This window comes from Mercenaria mercenaria, chromosome 18, assembly GCF_021730395.1.
Source record: "Mercenaria mercenaria strain notata chromosome 18, MADL_Memer_1, whole genome shotgun sequence".
In the NCBI taxonomy this organism is placed as follows: domain Eukaryota; kingdom Metazoa; phylum Mollusca; class Bivalvia; order Venerida; family Veneridae; genus Mercenaria; species Mercenaria mercenaria.
Genome location: NC_069378.1, coordinates 56,813,948 through 56,832,155, shown reverse-complemented (window position 1 = coordinate 56,832,155; position 18,208 = coordinate 56,813,948). Strand labels below are relative to the sequence as shown.

Below are 18,208 nucleotides of genomic sequence, written 5' to 3'. Positions count from 1 at the left end.
ATTAATACTGGTTTATAAATATAGTCTTGGAGAGTTACCAAATTATTTAACAGAACAATTTCCTGATACCGTATTCGAAACTAACACTTACGAATTAAGAAACAATGCAGATTACGCTACTGTGGCACGTCGGCTACAAATTTATGCAAATTCAGTTATACCTTCATCTGTCAATCTTTGGAACAATCTTGATCAGCAGATACGCAATTCCGATTCTTTATCAATCTTCAAGCATAAATTAAAAGAGAAATTCAAACCGCATTTAGTACCTTCTTTTTTCATTTCCGGAGAGAGATTTCCACAGATTCATCACGTATGTATACGAAATAAATGCAGCAATCTTAATGCAGACTTATTCACAAACCACTTACGAGATAATATAGTCTGTGAATGCGGATATATTAATGAAGATGCAGAACATTATTTTTTTAAATGTCCTAATTTTGCGCTTCAACGTCGACAATTGTTTGTTAACACGCGGCAGTATCATCCCATAAGTACCAGAAAATACTTTTTGGCTGGGATAATTTAACTGACGTAGTCAACGCCATAATTTTTCGTGAATTACACAACTATATAAAGAATACGAGAGATTTAAGTCATGTGAAGCTGTCTTTTACAAAAGTTAAGGGGATAACAAGCAAATATATTGTTGTATAATCATTGATGCATTGGGGGCGTGGAGAGCGAACAGAACATACATTTATTTTTTTTTTTCTTTGTTTTTTTTTCCTCTTTTTTAAAAAAAATAAATGTTTCATTTCAAAGCTTATCTTTGTTTTCTTTTTCTTATTTTTCCAAAAGTATATATGAAAATTGCATGTAAAACATTTACTTAGTATGTATTTATCTTGAACACAACTTTAATCATTTTGTTACATTACTTATCTCAGGGGAGGGCCGTCATTAATGTTGGCAAAACTTGTGGCCAAACCCATTTGCTTTTTGCCTAAATCATCTTCATCATACGTTTGTTTGTTTTAATGTGTTATAAATATGTATGTACTATGTATTGCATGTTCTAGATTAGCAATAAAATATGATTAAATCAGAATAAAATACACTATTTATCCTAATCTGTAGTCATGTTTTTGTCCGTCATGTTTATTTTCCATCAAGTTTTAGTTTTTTTAGATTTGATGTTGTCTCGAAAACACTTAGGCCATATATGGTAGACTTACCTAATGTCTCCAGTCGATGTCCACAGAGGCGTTGGAGAGTACTTCGTTGAAGTTGAAGGCTAGCGTGATTGATGATAACGATACAATTTTTTAATTCGTTATTTTTCTTAGTTTCGTTTTAAAAAAAATATTAAAAAAATTGATGAATTTAGGTAGGTGACAAAAATGCAACTCAATACAACTCAATACTGATAAGAAATCAGAAATAAAGTCTAATTAAACATTAAATTTTAAAGTCCAAAACTTATTTATATATCCGAAGTTGCGGATTAGGTAGACTAGCTCTGCGTTGCCAAGTTACGTCCAAACTATCCTTGCATGAAAACAACAACAACAGACCTTAAAAAAACATAAAAGTTAAAAGTCTGGTGCAAAAATGGCGACAAATCCGAATGAAAATGAAGCAGGTGATTTTATTGTTCGATATTTTAGATGGCAAAGCCTTTAGTGTGTTGAAATGGTAGATAAGTAACTGTTAGCGGAAAAAGTGTGGTAGAATTTGGTTAGCGCCAAAAATGACTAACAAAAATATTCATTACGCGGTACGATCTTTGTCACGTTTTGGAATAATATGTGTTAGGCAGCTGGTAAGCTCACTCACTAACGCAGTTTTCTAGTTAGCATAGTCAAGGGGTCCCAGATTCCAACCCTGGACTCTCTAAGTGATTGCACATTTTTTTGCCCAATGCCCGATGATGTAGCCTATCAATATCATAATACCTTTAATAAGTATTTCAAAGAATAACACATATTCGATGTGCAACTTAATGTTGGTTAACTACTGCTAAACAATTGGCAGGTAACGCCATGTATTTAACATGTCAAATTATGATGACAAATAAACCAACCCATGGAAAATAGGTTGTTTTTGGACCATATATGTACAAGCTACCATAATTTAAGGAAGTGGCTTTTCTTATGGCTCTCCCATAATAATAGTGAAAAGTCCACTGATCGGATGGGCAGAAGCCGTTGAACGTTTATGTTTTTAATAAATAGGGATGTTTTTCTAATATCCTTAACTTTCTTAAAACCAAAATTATATCAACCAGTATTTTTTGATCAATGGAAAGGTTATAAAACAAGCAATTTATTACTTGTTTTTAATTATAATTTCGAAATAAGATTGATTAAATATGAATGCTTAACTTACACTGTTTTTCTAAAAAGTTTTGAACATCACTATGCCGCTATTAAAATTGTATGTCATTTAAAACGGTTATTCATTTTAAAAAAGTTATTTTAATCTGAAAACACAAATTTGCCGTAGGAATAACCACCTGCGGGCTTTTCAGTAATCGTACGGGAGAGCCGTAGGAATAGACACCTGTGGACTTTTCACTATTCTTACGGGAGAGCCGTAAGAATAGCCTGCGAGGCTATTCCTATGGGACTGTAAGAATAGCCACTTCCATAATTTAAATGGACGAAGCTCTTCCCACAAAACTACTTAATTGATGAACATATAAACTAATTATAAGTTTCAGCAACTCAGGGTTCAAATTTATGCGTACATAGCTAGTGCAAATACTGAGAAGGTGGAATGGTTTGCAGATTTTAATCATACACATCTCATCAATTTAATGACACACTGGATAATCATGTTTTGTCGGAAAATTGCTTGTAATGTTAATATTGTTTGTTAAAACAGACATTAGATAAAGGTGATCTTATCTAGTGAAACAAATATGTACATTTTTTATACACAGTCCAGTTATAAATCAGACTATTGATCAAAAATCAACTTAAACATTTGCAGATACCACGCTTCATCTAACATAGCTAGGAAATGTTACATGATATGTTTATGATAATGTATATTTCTGTTTTGTACTTGTAGAGGACTGTTCAGATAATGATAATGACCAGCCAGGTAGAGTTTAAAATCTCAGATGAGGCAGCCTAAGAAATAAAGGGGTCGGAGGTCATGGCAATTTATGTAAAAATTGTTGCTTGAAATTAATTGGGCCAAGAGAAACTTGTGTTTAATGAATTTGATATTTTTGCTAGATCTTTAGTTTTCATCTGAGTCAGGGCTTAAGACCTCCTAATCCTTTGTATTTCTATCAGTTGACCTCTACTATCTATTTCTACAAAGCAGTCTTCATGCAATGCAAATTCTTAACTTTTACTTTACCCATTAAACTTTATTTTAATTGCAGGAAGTGATCTCCGTTACAGCACCCTGTTTATGTCACTGCTATACTGTAAAAATCATACAGTGAAAAGTATTTTAAATCTGTTTATTATATCATCTTATCAAAACTGTGTTTTACTTTTTTTGTCTAATTTGCAGGCACAAAGGGCTATGGTATATTATTTCTGTGTTGTACAACTTTCTTGTCAGTTTTTGAATTTTTTTCTGTGCACAGTAAGTCTGGATCACCCCAGTGAAGACATCTGCACAGCTCAAAGGATTATATTCAGACCCAACAGAATGGAAATAAACAAATCCGTAATAAATGTTGTAGCTGATATTCCTCCATTCTGACTTACTGTTGCAGCCTCACAGTAGTCTGTAAAAGAGCCGCACCATGAGAAAACCAACATAGTGCATTTGCGACCAGCATCGATTCGTGAAGTCTGGTTAGGATCCATGCTGTTCACTAACAGTTTCTCTAATTGCAGTAGGGTTTGAAAGTGAACAGTATGGATCCTGACCAGACTGCATGGATGCGCAGGATGGTCTGTATCTATGCTGCCGCAAACACACTGTTGGTTTTCTCATAGTGCGGCTCATTAATGAATGTCAGTCTGAAAATTTTCTTGGGGTTGCTGTACTTTTTAAAAAGACATGCTTGTTTAATGTTAATATATTTAGGGGCTTATGGGTGTAATATAATTCTCTTGCACTCTATTTTGTTAGTATATTTCTGTGTTTTCACAGCGGATTGCAGTTACTTTTTCAGGAACTCTCAGTTATCACTTTAGAATTTATTTATGGACATAAATCTTGATAGACTAGCTCCTAGACTGTGATATTTTTATTTTTTTTTATTTTTAAAAATGTGAATGTAGCCAGTCTATTATCTAATGTCCATGATAATATCACAACCAGTTCTCTATAAAAATCTCTAAAATAGACTTGAATTTGTAACTTTCACATAGAATATGAGAAAAAATGCAAAAGTTGAAATTTTGTTACATATTCTTTATTATCAGTCTAGTGGCTAATCTAAAATTGTACTTTTTTCAAAATCCTTAAAAATTACAGTGTTTCCATATATATCCCCACATATTAGCCTCTTATTTTTTATCAGTTTTGCATGAAGCTTCTAGTGAACGAAAAATGTAACATCTAATGGGTCTTTCAATTAAAGAATTTCAACAACAATTGACTTGGAAATAAGATATTTTTGTTTTGTTTTTGAAAAAACAAAATAGTGTGGCACTAAACACTTTTTTGTGGGGACATAAACTCAGTGATTTCAAATTCAAAAATAATGTAGATAAAAAAATGGATATTCCTGGGTATACTCAATTTGATGTGTTGATGCAGCCAGAAAATCCATGAAAGTTAGTCCTACATGAATATCAGTATACATTGTATATGAAATATTCCTCAGGACTGTGTTTTTTTTTTAATTTTTTCTTTTTTTTTTGTTTTGAAATCATAAACTGGAGACCGAAGTTTCAGAAAACCAGAATAGTGATGAATTTTAGACGGAAGTATTTAACTATTTTAAATGAACTAGAGAAAATTTTTGTCACAAGAAAGGTAGTACAGGTATGTTTAAATTTAGGTGTTAAATCTTCAAGCATTGTAAAAATGTACCCATGGATTTAGAAATACCACATTAAGACTTCTATTCATGATTGTCTCTATACCATAGGTTGGTTTTACCATGCTCCTGCACGTCGCCAATCAAAAGAGCCAGTTCTTTACCCTCCGATGTCACAGGTTCCTGGTCTGGCAGAGGATGACGGAATTCCCGAGGAACCTCCAAGACCACTGTTCAGAGATACAGACACAAAATACATCAGACTCGCAAAACAAGGCGGTAGAGCAAGTACGGCATTTAATCTTTCACTTGTTTAATATTCCTACTTATATTTGTAAACTGCGGGTCCATAGTTACTACTATCAAAGGTCTATCATTCAACACAGGTTTTATCAAGAAAAAAAATGTTGCAATTCATTTCTAATGCCATTTGATAATACAGTTATTGAATAGCTTGCTGTTCAATAGCCAAATTGAGCCGTGCCATGAGAAAACCAACATAGTGGCTTTGCGACCAGCATGGATCCAGACCAGCCTGCGCATCCGCACTGTCTAGTCAGGATCCATGCTGTTCGCTTTCAAAGCCTACTGCAGTTAGAGAAACTGTTAGCGAACAGCATGGATCCTGACCAGACTGCGCGGATACACAGGCTGGTCTGGATCTATGCTGGTTGCAAAGCCACTATGTTGGTTTTCTCATGGCACAGCTAAATTTATTAGCCTTTGGTCCTTTGAACCTCAGGCACATAGCTTCGACTGTTGACTGTTGCCATTCTGTGTATAATAATAAAAATTACTAATTTGAAATGTAGTTTACTGAAGGATAAGAATGACAGATGTAAGAATTTGCAGAAATGTTAATTTGCCATTTTTAGCTCGACTATTCGAAGAATAGTCTAGCTATTCTACTCACCCTGGCGTCGGCGTCGGCATCACACCTTGGTTAAGTTTTTGCATGCAAGTACATACAGCCATCAATTAAAGGCATATAGCTTTGAAACTTATTTTTTCTTTTTCTAGGTCAATTACCAACATCTCTGGGTCAAGTCCCATAACTCTGACATGTATTTTGAGCAAATTATGCCCCCTTTTGGACTTAGAAAATTTTGGTTAAAGTTTTACATGCAAGTTACTATCTCCAAAACTATTGCAGATATTGATTTGAAACTTCACATGTGTCTTTGAGGTTATAAAACTAGTTGATAGCAGCAAGTCCCATAACTCTGACCTTCATTTTGGCCAAATTATGCCCCCTTTTTGACTTAGAAAATTCTGGTTAAAGTTTTGCGTGCAAGTACATACAGCTATTTCTAAAAGGCATATAGATTTGAGACTTATTTTTTCTTTTTCTAGATCAATAACTAACCTCACTGGGTCAAGACCCATAACTCTGACGTGTATTTTGAGCAAATTATGCCCCCTTTTAGACTTAGAAAATTTTGGTTAAAGTTTTACATGCAAGTTACTATCTCCAAAACTAATGCAGATATTGATTTGAAACTTCACATGTGTCTTCGGGGTTATAAATCTAGTTGATAGCAGCAAGTCCCATAACTCTGACCTTCATTTTGGCCAAATTATGCCCCCTTTTGGACTTAGAAAATTCTGGTTAAGTTTTGTGTGCAAGTACATACAGCTATTTCTAAAAGGCATATAGATTTGAAACTTATTTGTTCTTTTTCTAGATCAATTACCAAGCTCACTGGGTCAAGTCCCATAACTCTGACATGTTTTTTGAGCAAATTATGCCCCCTTTTAGACTTAGAAAATTTTGGTTAAAGTTTTACATGCAAGTTATTATCTCCAAAACTAATGCAGATATTGATTTGAAACTTCACATGTGTCTTCGGGGTTATAAAACTAGTTGATAGCAGCAAGTCCCATAACTCTGACCTTCATTTTGGCCAAATTATGTCCCCTTTTGGACTTAGCAAATTCTGGTTAAAGTTTTGCATGCAAGTACATACAGCTATTACTAAAAGGCATATAGATTTGAAACTTATTTTTTCCTTTTCTAGATCAATTACCAACCTCACTGGGTCAAGTCCCATAACTCTGGCATGTATTTTGGGCAAATTATGCCCCCTTTTGGACTTTGAAAATTCTGGTTAAAGTTTTACATGCAAGTTTCTATCTCCAAAACTAATGCAGATATTGAATTGAAACTTCACATGTGCCTTCGGGGTTATAAAACTTGTTGATAGCAGCAAGTCAGAGTCTGTCCATAAAGATTACTTTTCTGACCAAACTGTGTTCAAACATAATTCCTTCTTTACACATTTTGACTATTAAGTTTCTTTTGATATTGATAATGATTTGAAGAAAGTTACTAGTGGAAAATAAAAACAATTCTGTTAATCTTATTTTTATGCCCCCGAAGGGAGGCATATAGTTTTTGAACCGTCTATCGGTCTGTCCGCAATTTTCGTGTCCGGTCCATATCTTTGTCATCCATGGATGGATTTTCAAATAACTTGGCATGAATGTGTACCACAGTAAGACGATGTGTCACGCGCAAGACCCAGGTCCATAGCTCAAAGGTCAAGGTCACACTTAGACGTTAAAGGTCATATTTCATGATAGTGCATTGATGGGCGTGTCCGGTCCATATCTTTGTCATCCATGGATGGATTTTTAAGTAACTACACATAAATGTGTGGCACAGTAAGACGACATATCGCGCGCAAGACCCAGGTTTGTAGCTTAAAGGTCAAGGTCACACTTAGACGTTAAAGGTCATATTTCATGATAGTGCATTGATGGGCGTGTCCGGTCCATACCTTTGTCATTCATGCATGGATTTTAAAATAACTACGCATGAATGTGTGGCACAGTAAGACAACGTGTCGTGGCAAGACCCAGGTCCGTAGGTCAAAGGTCCTAAACTCTAACATCGGCCATAACTATTCATTCAAAGTGCCATCTGGGGCATGTGTCATCCTATGGAGACAGCCCTTGTTTTCTAAAACTTCTGAATGTTTTAAGTTAACACGTTCTTCTGTTTTCAAGAGGAGCTAGTCTAACATGGGTATTTGTCATTGTTTCAGATTTGTTACAAATGAGAGAGAATGGAACAGGGAAACGCGAGCCTGTGGGATACCCAAGGAATGAGTGGTTCTATTTAGAGGATAACGCCATGGAAGATGCTGCTGAAAAACAAAGAAATGAAATGTAAATCTAAACCATTACTTTTTTAGTCATTGTTCATATGTTTTTTAATTTTCATTCTTTTTTAAAGTGACAAATTCTTCAGAAAAGTCATTTTATAAATTTCATTAGACATGCTGTTAAAATATTTCTATTGTAAAAAGTAAAACTCTAAATATCACCCTCAGTATAAAATATCCTGTAATCAACACTCTTGAAAAAGCTGTAATATGGTGTTAATTTTTGGTGTGCAAGGGAACGGGATCAAAAAAGAAGCTTAAAATTATTTTTTTAGAATAGACAGAAAACTGTCATAATATTTAAGCTATTTTTTGTGCTGAATAAGTTGTGCTGCCTTAGCAACCGTCAGTAATCAGCTCACATACTGCTGTACTGACATGTCTCATGTCCTATTCAGTATGTTTATCAGTGACAGCCTCTCGTTAAATACGCCCAAATTGAATGATTGACCTGTGGTCCATTTAGAAATTTGCAGACTTAAGGTTTACAATGTTAAAATTTTGTCTTCATCTTTTAGACAGATAGCCCTTTTTCGGCCAGATACATGTACTGAGACATACAAGAGGACAAAATGAGAATTCGAACACGTCGGGACCAATCCTTTGACAAACTGTCCAGTGTTTGAACGGAACCGGTATGCCTGCAACTGGACAAAACAGTTAAATTACCTGAGTAAAACATGGGACGGTTTCGTAGTGTAACCATTACGGTACGAAGAATAAACCACATCAGCAGACTGATCCTGGAAAGGACCACCCACTCAGACCTCACCTGACCGCAGTTTACCACCTATATTTTAGGACTTTTCTTATACCATCCTTGTAGAAAATAGGGCCTTTTTAGCATCAGTACAACCCTTACTAAATGCACTTGAAAATGCAAGTGTAACGTCATTCCTATTTAGATCACCTACGTTTTTCCATGACCATTACTCACTAGACTTAGTTAAGCTTTAAATAGAGCAAAATTTCTTGTTAACCAAATGACTTGTGTCTAGCAGTCAGTACTTATAGAATGTATTGAATAGCAATGTTATTGACCAGTCATAGCTTAAGATCAAACAGAACAAGAGTTTTGATTTAGACGAACTATTTTGACTTGGTTGCTTTATACGGATTCTTGGTTATTCACAAATGGAGTTTGTTTGCATTACCCTTAAATATAATGACTTTGTAAATTGCAAGTAAAATTGTACCATAAATTCATTATTAGAATATGACAGCTAGTTGACTTAACTTGACCTATTGGATAGGCTTATTGGATCTCTTACAAATGGTTACCGTGCCTAGTATAATTCAACCTCTAGAAATGATTGTTACTAATGGCAGTATTTAACGGTTGCCAATTCCTTACGTATATAGAATATGACTGCAGTTTTACTACTGACGTATTTTGACTAGAAAGTTGCATTTATAATGCAATATTTTGTTAAGCTAAACATTGGGACGTATGTTTCTAGTATCCATATACCCACTTAACAGAATACTTGATACTACGCTAGGTAACGGTAACCATTCTGCATCTTAAGAACCTCATTCCTTGACGAGGCATATTGACTACCTGTCTCAATTTGCATCTTAGTCTTTAATGAGGATCTTTGTAATCACAAGAACCTTTGTCTAGCATCATAGCCACCTTACTAGAAATGGAATTTGCTTAATACTAACTGAGATGTAAAGCTCATGTTGACCATCCATCAATTCTTTATACCGCCGCAGTTTACTTGACAGAGCATCAGTGTTGCTTGGTTCTATATGGCCTCTTCAGGTTAACCAAATGGGACGTTTCGTCTAGCATCAGTACCCCTTAATAGAATGACTTGATACTAATGCAGATGTAACCTGACCATTCCTCATCTTCAGACCTCACCTGACTGCAGTTTGACCTTGACCTTGACCTCATTTTGGACTTAGGTTGCTTTATATGGGCCATCTCTTGGTTAACCAAATGGGACCGTTTCGTCTAGCATCAATACCCCTTACTAGAATGACTTGATACTAATGCAGATGTAACCGGTGACCATTCCTCATCTTCAGACCTCACCTGACCGCAGTTTGACCTTGACCTTGACCTCATTTTGGACTTAGGTTGCTTTATATGGGCCATCTCTTGGTTAACCAAATGGGACCGTTTCGTCTAGCATCAGTACCCCTTACTAGAATGACTTGATACTAATGCAGATGTAACCTGTGACCATTCCTCATCTTCAGACATCACCTGACCGCAGTTTGACCTTGACCTTGACCTCATTTTGGACTTAGGTTGCTTTATATGGGCCATCTCTTGGTTAACCAAATGGGACCGTTTCGTCTAGCATCAATACCCCTTACTAGAATGACTTGATACTAATGCAGATGTAACTGGTGACCATTCCTCATCTTCAGACATCACCTGACCGCAATTTGACCTTGACCTTGACCTCGTTTTGGACTTAGGTTGCTTTATATGGGCCATCTCTTGGTTAACCAAATGGGACCGTTTCGTCTAGCATCAATACCCCTTACTAGAATGACTTGATACTAATGCAGATGTAACCGGTGACCATTCCTCATCTTCAGACCTCACCTGACCGCAGTTTGACCTTGACCTTGACCTCATTTTGGACTTAGGTTGCTTTATATGGGCCATCTCTTGGTTAACCAAATGGGACCGTTTCGTCTAGCATCAATACCCCTTACTAGAATGACTTGATACTAATGCAGATGTAACTGGTGACCATTCCTCATCTTCAGACATCACCTGACCGCAATCTGACCTTGACCTTGACCTCGTTTTGGACTTAGGTTGCTTTATATGGGCCATCTCTTGGTTAACCAAATGGGACCGTTTCGTCTAGCATCAATACCCCTTACTAGAATGACTTGATACTAATGCAGATGTAACCTGTGACCATTCCTCATCTTCAGACATCACCTGACCGCAGTTTGACCTTGACCTTGACCTCATTTTGGACTTAGGTTGCTTTATATGGGCCATCTCTTGGTTAACCAAATGGGACCGTTTCGTCTAGCATCAGTACCCCTTACTAGAATGACTTGATACTAATGCAGATGTAACCGGTGACCATTCCTCATCTTCAGACCTCACCTGACCGCAGTTTGACCTTGACCTTGACCTCATTTTGGACTTAGGTTGCTTTATATGGGCCATCTCTTGGTTAACCAAATGGGACCGTTTCGTCTAGCATCAGTACCCCTTACTAGAATGACTTGATACTAATGCAGATGTAACCTGTGACCATTCCTCATCTTCAGACCTCACCTGACCGCAGTTTGACCTTGACCTTGACCTCATTTTGGACTTAGGTTGCTTTATATGGGCCATCTCTTGGTTAACCAAATGGGACAGCTTCTTGTTTGATATCTATGTGAGTTAATTATGGCTTATAATATCTAGGTTAATTAAAAAATATCTACATGAATTATGACTTATAAAATATTTGCGCATTAGGACTTGTAATATCTTTGCAAATTTTAACTTGTGTTTGTGTGAATTATGATTGTGAATTATAACATACAATGTCTGTGTGAATGATAAGGTCAAGATTAAGGACAATGGGTGTTGTTTCATAACGCCCTACAGTTGTTTCAAGTTGTTACACTAGTTAGCTACTATTTTTTTTACACTGGTGTATGGTTACACACTGGTTTTTATATAGAATGCTTTGTCACTTATAGAATATGTCACATATGCAGCTTCACCTTTTTACGACAAATGCATAGATGAGCCGCACCATGAGAAAACCTACATAGTGGCTCGCGACCACAGATCCAACACTGCGTTTTGTGCAGCTTGGCTCAGATCTGTGCGTGTTCGCATTAAAGCCTATTGCATTGAAAACTTAACGAATAATGGATCCGAACAACTGTGCGGATACAGGCTGTCTGGATCCATGCTGTCGCAAGCACATGTTGTTTTGCCCTGGTATGCTCAGATAGTAGTTTTTACTTTTTTGCACTTATTCCAATGCACTATTTAGTATAGATCTACTAATATTTTACATACAGGCCTACAACAGAAGTCACTGATAAACCTAAGATCAGTAAAATCCTTGGGTACGCATATGAACGGGAGTGGCAAGACCAGCTGAAAACGTGGCAAGAGAAACAGGAGATTGGCCGGAACAAACACAGACAGATGACTAATATACCTCCGTACACGGATGATTTCAAAATACAGTCCGAGTATACAGTTAATTTTGGAAAACGTTCAGCAGCTGTTCACTCAGATCTCAATAGGTATATGGTACAATCTGTGTGTGTGTGTGAGATCAAGTTTTTGATTCATCCCATGTATGTTTCACCGCATAAGTTATGGCTATTACTGTTAAAAAATCATACAGAACCTTTTTTTGGCAATTTCCTATTTTTTAATAAAATTTCTCTCAGAACATTTTGTATTTAAAATTCAAAAGTAAAAAAAAAAGGTCTGTTTTCTCCTTAGTAAGGAAAACCTGGCCATAAATAAAATAAACCCTCGTTTTTATGCTTCATAAAAATATTTCGGAGTTGCGATTATAGTCACTCCTTTGCCTGTCCATATGTCCTGACTTTGTCCATGCTGTTTCTGAGAAACCACTGACTGATATGCATTTATTCTTCACAGGAAGCTCCACTATTAAGAGATCTACATTTCACTTGGTTGATTTTTTTTTAATGCAGAGTTATGGCCCATTAATGTTATTTTTTCAAAATAAAATTTGTCTAAGATACTTCTCCAATACTATTGATGGGATTTTATTGAAAAAGGGTGCACTACCAATAGGAGACTTATACATTACCATGTTATCCTGGCTTGATGATTTCTTCCTGGATTTATGGCCCTTTCACTTTGCTACATATAGTATACTGTAGCACAATTCTTCTTTTTCATTGGTTCTCCTTGTTTGACTTCTAAAATACAAAGTAACACTTTATCATTTCTTCCCTCTTATTCGGAGCAACTCTGACACATTGTCAAACATTCAGAAAATTACATTTCTGTCACAATACATTGTGATTTTTAAGTTAAATACACATTTTTATTTCCAGCTTTAAACATTATTCTTACCTCCCTTTGATTGGAGATATTCTGTATTTTTTCATCAATTACCTGCCTGATTACCTCCCTTAGATTGCAATATTTCTTGTATATTTTTCACAAATCACCTCCCTTAGATTGCACTGCCATGTGTATTTTCACAGATTACCTCCCTTAGATTTCACTGCCTAGTATATTTTTACAGATTTATTTATTTCAAAGTACATGTGTAGTTTTGACCACTGATTTTCTACTATCTTTGAAGCAGTGTTTTTTTCTTAACATAAAAAAAACTTTCACTTAAACCTGTTGAAATTCAGCTGAAGTGCTGCGCAACATGCTTTATTATAACTAAAAATAAAATACTTGATTAGCATGTGAATTTTTAGGTTTAATAACAATTGACGCTCAGTTTAGACCAACAATTCCTTTTGTTCTATAAAGTAATACATTAAAAGGGGCCTCCTAGGTCAAGTGGTAAAGGTCACTGACTTTAAATGACTTGTCCCTTACCAACGTGGGTACAAATTAGACTTTGGGTGTCAAATTCTGTATGCGCGGAAGCCATCTATCCGGCTTACAGAAGGTCGTGATTCTACCTACTTACAGGTGATGAAACACTTCAGAAGCTGAAAAGACGCCATATGACAAAAAACTTAAAGGGAATTCCTATAGTTTTTTATGCGCATCTTTCTGCGCAGCCGACACTTTCTATGGAAAACTGGACTGAAGTCAACATTTGTTGAAACATGTTACAGACAATCTTAAATATGAGGAATTTTGAATGAAATAACATTTTTGATAAGTTATATCAGTAATCAAATGTTGATACCGGTTTATGTTGTATTGACAAGTATCATGCCTGACAGCTAGGTATCTTGCTATTTTTGTGGTTGTGTTTTCATATCGCATTTTAGTACAAAGACAGTGTTGTTCATATAATGTAAGATAATTGACTTAGTACTGATAAGACAATATCACCTTTCAGATTATTTAGTATTCAATTATAGAAAGAATTAAGAATTTTTAAAACTTTTTTTTAACTTTTAGCAGACATACATGTAATCAGTTTGGCCAGGTTCGCGCCATTTCCGTCCGAACAGGTGTTGTATTCTAGCGGTCTTAACATAAAATTTAGCCTGGTGACCCATACATTTTTAGCCATTTTTATGCTCACAATACCATTATCTATACACAAGGAGAAAAAGAAAAAATTCTATGAAAGAGTTTTTTCAAAATTAAAAAAAATATTCTTCACCATGGGTATTTTTCATTGAAAAAAGTTCACAAAAGTAAATATGAAACAATATTGTTTTTCATTTGTACCCATTATTGTAAGGACAGAGTATTACAAATATGACTATGATATCAAATAAGTATATAATAAAATCTGTAAAAAGAAAAAAACCGTATTGTGCTGCCTGGATGTATATATTGGTTGGTATTTATAAAAAAAGCAGAAAATTATGAAAATGTTGAAAAATCGCTGTCAGTTTCAGCAACAGTGGGTGTGTTCAAAACATTTTTTCACAAAAACAAGCCTGGTGACCTATTGTTTTTATTTGTTCATTGTTTTCAGCACAAATTTTCCTATCATATATGTGAATTTAAAAAAATTCTATGAAAGGAAAAAAACTATAGGAATTCTCTTTAAGACTCTAAGAAAAAATGAAAAAAAAAAAAAAACATGTCAGAAGGACATTTATGCCTCTGTGTTCACATAATATTTTAGTTTTAACCAAAGTCCGCTCCTGTAAAGGTGAGCAGATGCAGGAATTTGACTTACAAAACTAAATTAAAGAAATAAAGATTGTACTAATGTCTTTAATAGTTCAAATATAAAACAAATTTTAACATATTCAGTGTCAGTTCCTGTGTCCATTATATGTTGCTTTTTATTAGGCCAGTTACTGAGAAATTATCAATATTTGTAAGAGAATAATTTTCATGTATGAAATCCACAAGAATTAAATTCCAGTGAACATTGTATTCAAAATTGAAATGAACAAATTCATACCGTGTAATATTTCTTCCTGGGTCAGAATGTTCGGAAACTGCTGATTTTCATCGAAAAATTGAACTGTCAAAGCCAAATTTGTTTATCTTTACTTGACTATAATGACTTGTTTTGGTGAGAGTGTCTGATATTTTCACACATTAAATTTTTTAAATTTCCAAAATTCACGAGTATTCTAGCGTCACAAACTTTTCCACATATACGGTATCCCCATTGTTTTTAATGACATGTTGACTGAATTTACAGTAATTATGAATTCACTTTATTCTGAATTGCTTATACGAGTTATAGAAGAGAGTTTCAGACTTTAGCTCGACCATTCAAAGAATAGTCTAGCTATTCTACTCACCCTGGCGTCGGTGTCGGCGTCACACCTTGGTTAAAGTTTTGCAAACAAGTACATACAGCTATCATTTAAAGGCATATAGCTTTGAAACTTATTTTTTTCTTTTTCTAGGTCAATTACCAACCTCACTGGGCCAAGTTCCGTAACTCTGACATGTATTTTGAGCAAATTATGCCCCCTTTTGGACTTAGAAAAGGTTAAAGTTTTACATGCAAGTTACTATCTCAATAACTAATGCATATATTGAATTGAAACTTCATATGTGTCTTCAGGGTTATAAAACTAATTGATAGCATCAAGTCCCATAACTCTGACCTGCATTTTAGCCAAATTATGCCCCCTTTTGGACTTAGAAAATCCTGGTTAAAGATTTGGGTGCAAGTATTACAGCTATTACTAAAAGGCATATAGATTTGAAACTTATTTTTTCTTTTTCTAGATCAATAACCAACTTCACTGGGTCAAGTCCTATAACTCTGACTTGTATTTTGGGCAAATTATGCCCCATTTTGGACTTAGAAAAGGTTAAAGTTTTACATGCAAGTTACTATCTCCAAAACTAATGCAGATATTGAATTGAAACTTCACATGTGTCTACAGGGTTATAAAACTAGTTGATAGCATCAAGTCCCATAACTCTGACCTGCATTTTGGCCAAATTATGCCCCCTTTGGACTTAGAAAATCCTGGTTAAAGTTTTGCATGCAAGTACATACAGCAAGTACTTAAAGGCATATAGATTCGAAACTTATTTTATCATTTTCTAGATCAATTACCAACCTAACAGGTTCAAGTCCCATAACTCTTACATGTATTTTGGGCAAATTTTGCCCCCTTTTTGACTTAGAAAATTCTGGTTAAAGTTTTACATGCAAGTTACTATCTCCATAACTAATGCAGATATTGAATTGAAACTTCACATGTTCCTTCAGAGTTATAAAACTAGTCGATACCATCAAGTCCCATAATTCTGTTATGCATTTTGGTCAAATTATGTCCCCTTTTGAACTTAAAACTCTTAATATTTTTACAGTTTTAGTAATATTTTCCTGCTTCTGGGACAGTATTTTGAATAGTCGAGCTTGGCTGTCTTATGGACAGCTCTTGTTAAATTTATAATATTATAGTTCTTGAGAATTATTGGCCAAAAACAGATTATACTTTTAGCACAACATAATATCATTCTGACTTGATTTTGTTTGGAATTGTATAAAAGGGAGTATGTTTTGTGATAGCTCAATGAGTTTATTGACTTTTTGTTATAAAGAATAGTTTTGTTACGGAATTATGGTATAGCAAAAAATGCAGACTTTTAAGACATGAAATTTTATAAGAATCAGCTGTTACATAATTTGATGTTTAAATCAAATAGTTCACATGAAACTGACAATAATTTAATATTTCAGGCCAGTAGAAACCCAGCAATCATCCAGGCCTTCTGAAGGAAAACAAGGATACTCTGTAAGACAAAATGAGACACAAAGGTTACGAGAAGCAAGATTACAAAAACCTGTAGATAAAGATCCATTTAAAATGACAAGGTTGGTTTACACTACTTACTGTTTTCTTCTTTTACTAGCAGAATTTGCTTGCTCAGTATTTATAGTTTTCTGCAGGCTATAAATTGTTTGGAGACCAGTCTGTAAATGGAAGATTGCCATTGGTTAATTTCAAGATTGTATGCAGGGACAACCAGTCAAATGTTTGAGCTTTTAGACTGGTCTACATAAAAGCTCAGCTTTATAACTTGTAATCCAGTTTTAACATTTCTAATATACATGGATCTTGACTCCATTTCAGTAGGGTTCTTCCCGTACTGACACTCAGTCATTGTGTTAAGTTTTAAAGCCTCGGCTATTATATTACATGACATTTTCAGTCTAGAGGTCACTGTGACCTTGATCTAAGACCTACTTACCCCGCAAAAGCTTAAGAAATTTTCCTAAAGAGGCGCTTAAACATTGTGTAAAGTTTAAACGCAGTGACTTGCAGTTTCTTACTTTGCAGTCTGGAAACTGAAAATTTTGAGGGATGGACTGACAGCATATAACATAACATGTCCCTTTTTTTAAGCGGGCACATAAAAATGACTTGTATTTATTTTCATCAAATTCAGTGCATAAGTGTCATGGAATTTAACATTTTTAAAATGTAAAAAATGTCATACACGTATGTCCTTCTGTGAATATTTCAGCTTGGTGATATTTGACCTTTTTGCCCTGGGATGTGGTAAAATTCATTTTCATTTTTTCGTTCACTTTATTTCAGGTTTAAGAATATACCAGCCAGGATAGAGACCCATCGGCAAATAGTGGCTCCAATAAACTAGACAACTATAACTTTATGCAACTGTGCTGCTTTTGTTGAAAGAAATAAATTTCTCGTGTCTTCTTAAATCAGGGCTTATTGATAACTCCAAATATTACATGGGCACAAATACACTAGACTGTAGAGTCAAATAAAATGTTGAAGAAAGTAGTTCCTGTATCGTATATACACATTGATCAGTGACATTTAGCCGTATAACAGAGGAACTACATTTTATTTAAATGTGTAATACAGTTGAAACTCGATATCTCGAACTTGTTTATCTCAGTATTCCGGCTGTCTTGAAGATATATTCAAGTCCTGTTCCGAAAACATGTGCACAAAAAGTAATTTAAAGTCAAATTTCAGTTATGTCAAACAAAAATGCTTGAAATTTGAGGTATAGAGTTTCGACTGTATTTGTTCAGTGCAATGGAATTTAACTTTG

At 34.9% G+C, this 18,208-nt stretch overlaps 1 protein-coding gene across 1 annotated transcript; it reads left to right on the top strand.

Moving 5' to 3' along the window:
- Positions 1 to 1,476: 1,476 nt before the first annotated feature.
- Positions 1,477 to 17,928, top strand: LOC123537859 (uncharacterized protein C7orf57-like). The gene is made up of 7 exons (XM_053529880.1): positions 1,477 to 1,588; positions 3,022 to 3,054; positions 5,015 to 5,191; positions 7,951 to 8,074; positions 12,064 to 12,309; positions 16,860 to 16,994; positions 17,722 to 17,928. The coding sequence occupies exons 1-7, from the start codon at positions 1,558 to 1,560 to the stop codon at positions 17,780 to 17,782; spliced, it is 807 nt and encodes a 268-aa protein (XP_053385855.1). The 5' UTR covers positions 1,477 to 1,557; the 3' UTR covers positions 17,783 to 17,928.
- Positions 17,929 to 18,208: the final 280 nt, after the last annotated feature.